Here is a 5,000-nt window from a genome sequence, read left to right as displayed (position 1 = left end):
TCCTGAAGAGCGAAGGAGCTGCTGCTTGCCTCAAGGAATTGCGGAGGAATGGGAACGAGCTCCTTGCGTGGGCCACACGTCCAGCTGATTTCAAGAATCCAAGCATTACCATGGTTACAGCGGTGTGTTGCAAATGTTGTGGACCGCTTTTTCAGGAGTGCCAGTAAGCCGACCGCTCGGTTGTCTGCAACTGTCGCTTCTTGGAGTTGAAACTCTGCAGGCGCTTGCAGTTTGAGTGGCGTTTGTTCAGACTGCTTTAAAGACGTCTGAGTCTTGAAACGGTGTTATCTTTGGGTGGATTTTGGGTGTTAGACATTTTTCTCCCTATTTTCGTCCTGATTTCCGCAAGTAGGTGTACCGAGTGTTAAATAATGTAGGGAATTGTTTTAGCCAATTGAAACAGAGATATAAAGTATGATTGATTTTCATTGGTTCTTCGTGTCAAGCATGAGTGTACTCTCAGACTTGCTCGCTCGGGCTGTTTAGGTCACCTTCAGCGCGATGGATATATAGATAAATGCTTAAATGGGAGAGATTTTACTTCCTAATCTTACGAAGATGATTTAATTTTCATGTGTTTCATTTCATAAGTAACGAAAAAGGATGTTGATCTTTTGAATAAGAATGACAGCAATAAATTCTTGAATCCTCTGTGGGGAGGAGCGGCGAGAGAAACAGCACCATTTGTAAACAGAGGACTAGGCCACCAAGATCCCTCGCTGAATTTTATGTAAATAATACATCGGAAAACGACGTTAATATCCTCTATACCTGAATATATATTATATAGTAGTTGATATTAATATAGATAGAGTTAAAATGACTGGAGAAGTCGTGAAAATAACTAATAAAAGGGCGAAATACTCTCCTGGTCCACAAAACCAAAGCGTGGTGGCCTATGACATAATCGTGACGTCACGGCCAGCTGATGGAGACAAACAACAACAACTACGCAGGCTCACCCCTTCGTCTCGTGAGTAGCGTAGGTTTTTCACCCCTAGGCCTCTTATGAAGTGTGGTAAGTTAATAAATATGTTCGTTGCTAAAACCTAAGAATCCACTGAATCGATTGACACCAGAAATTCCGGAAGTGAAAGATTATTTCTGGATAAAATAAACCGAAACAAAGTGTGTTGCGTTTTTGGAGGGGGGATCGAGCAAAGGCTTTATTATGGTTACACGGTGTAAATGATACCAACGGTTTTATTTGATTTAGGGAGTGTGTAGGCGAGTGTACAATTTCCAGGTTTGAGGGTAGTGTTGGTGTTGATTATTTGGTGTGTTGTTATATGACTTTTGGGACGATGATTACAACAAAGGATTTTTCATGGCAACGTAGTCGTGTCTGATAAATCATTATCAGTGAGGCTTCGCGCTTCTGAATTGAGTCGCACTTTCAGTTGTTGTTTTTTTTATGAACAAATGTTGTATTTGTTACACGTAGTGTTGTTAATGGAAGACAATTAGGGTAATACAATTAATTTATTAATAAGTAAAGGATTTGAGATAGTCATTCCTTTGTAACTGATACGAGTTCAGGTGGAAATTGATATACCTCTTGTGTTATCAGTGAAGTGGGTAATTCAGATAGTGGTTGTGTATAGTTGTCGTTTTCTTAACAAGGAGTCTTCTGCTAACTCTTTTCTGATTTATTTTTGGTATATAAATGTATATTTAAGGAATATTCTGAAGTAGTAAGTCACCTAGTTATCATTATTGAATGACAAGACAACTTAGGGTTACTAATGAGCATGGCAAAGGACAGGAAGTCATGCAAAGATTTGGTTTAGTATGTAGCTCATCCTGTTACACTTACTCATTATACTATTTTTAATACTGTAATGAAGGCAAAGTCTTGAAAAGTGGCAGAACTGAAAATATGATAAATACAGAAACTAAATTCTGGTGATGTGAGCGATATCCAGTTAACGGTATTTAATTTTATAGTTTGTTTTAAAGAGAGAATCATCAGCAAAGTGGACTCTAGTTCTCAGTATATATTTACACATATTATTATACTTACCACTCATCTCTATTACAAAAATATTTCATCCCAAAGACTTCAGATACTCTCTAAATACATTTTGAGTACAGCTTGATAAAGGAACTCTTTAATCCAGAACATTTATTACATTCAAGAATAATAAATGATACATATGAAAGATGGAGTGACATAATAATCATGAGATAAGTAATTTCTTTAAAATGTTATTATATAATTGAATACATATCTGTAAGAAAGCCATACCCACTACTATTATTGCTGTCAAAATTGTGGCTTAAAGTTATGATGAATTAACTTTGAAACTGTATATAAAATTGAAGATTAACAAAAGGGAAATTTGTTAAAAAGGTATTACAAAATCACTACTGGTAGGGTATTAAAGAGTTCCATTTGTGTGTGTGCTTGTATGTCTGTCAGTGTGTTTGTGTTTGAAGAATAAAATTTCTCTTGTGTTGCACAGCACCCATGTGATATTTCTTCTTCTTCTACTTCTTCTTTCTTTCTTTCTTTCTCCAATCTTTGTCATATGCCTCATTACTAATTGAAGCTTACCACAAAACAGGAGAATATTCACAAGACTTGTTAGTAAACAGCACATTATTTTTGCATGCTCTGTGGAAAGCCATGTCTTCATAGTAAGCAATTTTCATATCTCAGGTAATCCTTTTGAATGTTAGAATTATCAGACTCTGGTGTATCAAGTGAAAGGGAATGAATTATATGGAGAACATAGGAGAAAAATATTTTTTAACCCAGTGCCACTTGAAAACTTGTAATGTCCACTGTAGTTAATCGTATGCCTATGTTATCTGAGCTGATTTACAGTTCTGTTGTTTTTTAGTTTTTTTTTTTTTTTCTAATGCTAAGCTCTGGGTTAAGATTGTTTCTTCCTTTACATTTTTTATTTTAGTATGCAGAATTTCTGTAACTGAATGTCTAGTTGGAATTTTGGAATGCTCCTTACTATTTAAGTCTTCAGTAGCATAGATCTCTCAGGATCATTGCCTTCTAGCAATATAGACTCATTATTTCAAACAAGAACACACTAAACTTTCAGGATATTTATTGTCTCTTTATTTTACCTTAGAGACATAAATGTGTAGGTCTGGTATTGCTGTCTCTCTGTCTTTCTAGTTGTTTATGTGAAGGCTCCCAGTCTGTAAAACTGCATGAAAAAAAACATGAAGGAAAGAGAAAGTGAAAGCTTCGCATGACAAACTTGGGTCTATTTTCATGTGCCAGTTTCTGCTGTGTCATATGTTTCAGGGATATTTGTATTTTTTTATATTTTTCTCTTTGCTTCTAGTATGTGTTCTGTATGTCCCACATCATTTATCTTTATTTTGTATTTCAAATATTTTATTATTTATATTCCAGTATATATTGGCTTTCATTAAACAATTAAATAAAAAGACATTTATTTTTTAGTAAAAACGGTACAAGGGTCCCCACCAGTGAAACAGATTTGGCATGTAGTTATTTTGCCATTTATTTATCAGAAGATACAGTTGATATTACTTATTTGTTAATCTGTAATCTTATACTGACATTTAGACAGGGCTTTTCTTTATTACAGTTATATGTGGCCTTGTGCATGATTGTTTGAATTAGCACACTTGATTTATGAACATGCTTATTATGTTTAAAGTCGAAATGTATCTTGGCAAGCAGACACTTTGTATCTTCTATCAGTACTTGGCCAAGTGCATGATTAATATTAGAAAACTCCAAGCTTTTAGGGTCCATGTACACTCTGCACAAATGTGTTTTAGGCAGGCAAGACTTTAGATCCAATTTTTACTAACACAAGACCTCTTCACTCCCCCCATGTGCAGCAAGATGCCGAGCTTACCTGAGGCGGTGGACATGAAATATGGGGACGAGTGCCCAGATGCTCAGGTGACAGAGGTGGCCTGTGTAGCACTCACCCTCAAGCGCTCCGGCCGCCAGAGATTGCCCTCTGTGCTCATCCTCTCAGAGTGCGACATCGAGAAGGCTGGCGATGAGGAAGAGGTGGAGAGGAAGTGCGAAGGTGTGAGGGAGCTGGACCTCTCCAGAAACAAACTGAAGGAGTGGTCTGAGGTATGCTTCCTGGGGGTGGAGGGGGGGAGGGATTTATTTCAGGGCTGTTTTTTTTTCATGGTGGATACATTTACTAAATCTTGGTTAGGAATAGGTAATCTTTTGTCTCACTGTTATCTTATCCAAATCTGTTAGAAACGGGATGTATGCACTTACTATGTATGTTTGATGACATTAGAGACCTTTGTGGAAAACAGATTTACAGTTTCAGATGTAAGCTAAATGATTGGCTTTGAAGCTACATTTTCATTTATATATGTAGATATTGTTTGGAAGTCTTTTATTTGATATTATAAAAGCTATGAACCAACATGGTATTATATTTGTGGATCATAAAAAGTAACTGACAAATTTCATTTACTTGTACAGAGAGTACATATTTTATCATGTGGAAGGGATTAATGTCTAATTTTAGCAGAAGTGATATGTTATCTTATGAGAGCTATCATGGTTTTTACATGTGATATCCTCTCTCTCTCTCTCTCTCTCTCTCTCTCTCTCTCTCTCTCTCTCTCTCTCTCTCTCTCTCTCTCTCTCTCTCTCTCTCTCTCTCTCCCTCTCTCTCTCTCTCTCCCTCTCTCTCCCTCTCTCTCCCTCTCTCTCCCTCTCTCTCTCTCTCTCTCTCTCTCTCTCTCTCTCTCTCTCTCTCTCTCTCTCTCTCTCTCTCTCTCTCTCTCTCTCTCTCTCTGCTCTCTCTCTCTCTCTGGCTCTCTCTCTCTCTCTCTGGCTCTCTCTCTCTCTCTGGCTCTCTCTCTCTCTCTGGCTCTCTCTCTCTCTCTCTGCTCTCTCTCTCTCTCTCTGCTCTCTCTCTCTCTCTCTGGCTCTCTCTCTCTCTCTCTGGCTCTCTCTCTCTCTCTCTGGCTCTCTCTCTCTCTCTCTGGCTCTCTCTCTCTCTCTCTGGCTCTCTCTCTCT

At 37.7% G+C, this 5,000-nt stretch overlaps 1 protein-coding gene across 3 annotated transcripts in view; it reads left to right on the top strand.

The window, feature by feature from the left end:
• The window catches only part of LOC125039870 (tubulin-specific chaperone cofactor E-like protein), a 30,244-nt gene that overhangs the window by 16,645 nt on the left and 8,599 nt on the right, over window positions 1-5,000 (top strand). The window contains exons 1-2 of one of the 3 annotated variants that reach the window (XM_047634202.1): window positions 824-973; window positions 3,841-4,087. In XM_047634202.1, the coding sequence (XP_047490158.1) occupies window positions 3,845-4,087 (243 nt within the window). In that variant the 5' untranslated portion in view covers window positions 824-973; window positions 3,841-3,844. Of the gene's footprint in view, window positions 1-823; window positions 1,019-3,840; window positions 4,088-5,000 lie in introns of those variants that run through there. The other 2 variants (XM_047634200.1, XM_047634201.1) reach the window with 2 other exon arrangements.

Source organism: Penaeus chinensis, chromosome 28 (assembly GCF_019202785.1).
Source record: "Penaeus chinensis breed Huanghai No. 1 chromosome 28, ASM1920278v2, whole genome shotgun sequence".
In the NCBI taxonomy this organism is placed as follows: Eukaryota; Metazoa; Arthropoda; class Malacostraca; order Decapoda; family Penaeidae; genus Penaeus; species Penaeus chinensis.
This window is presented reverse-complemented; position numbering and strand designations above follow the sequence as displayed.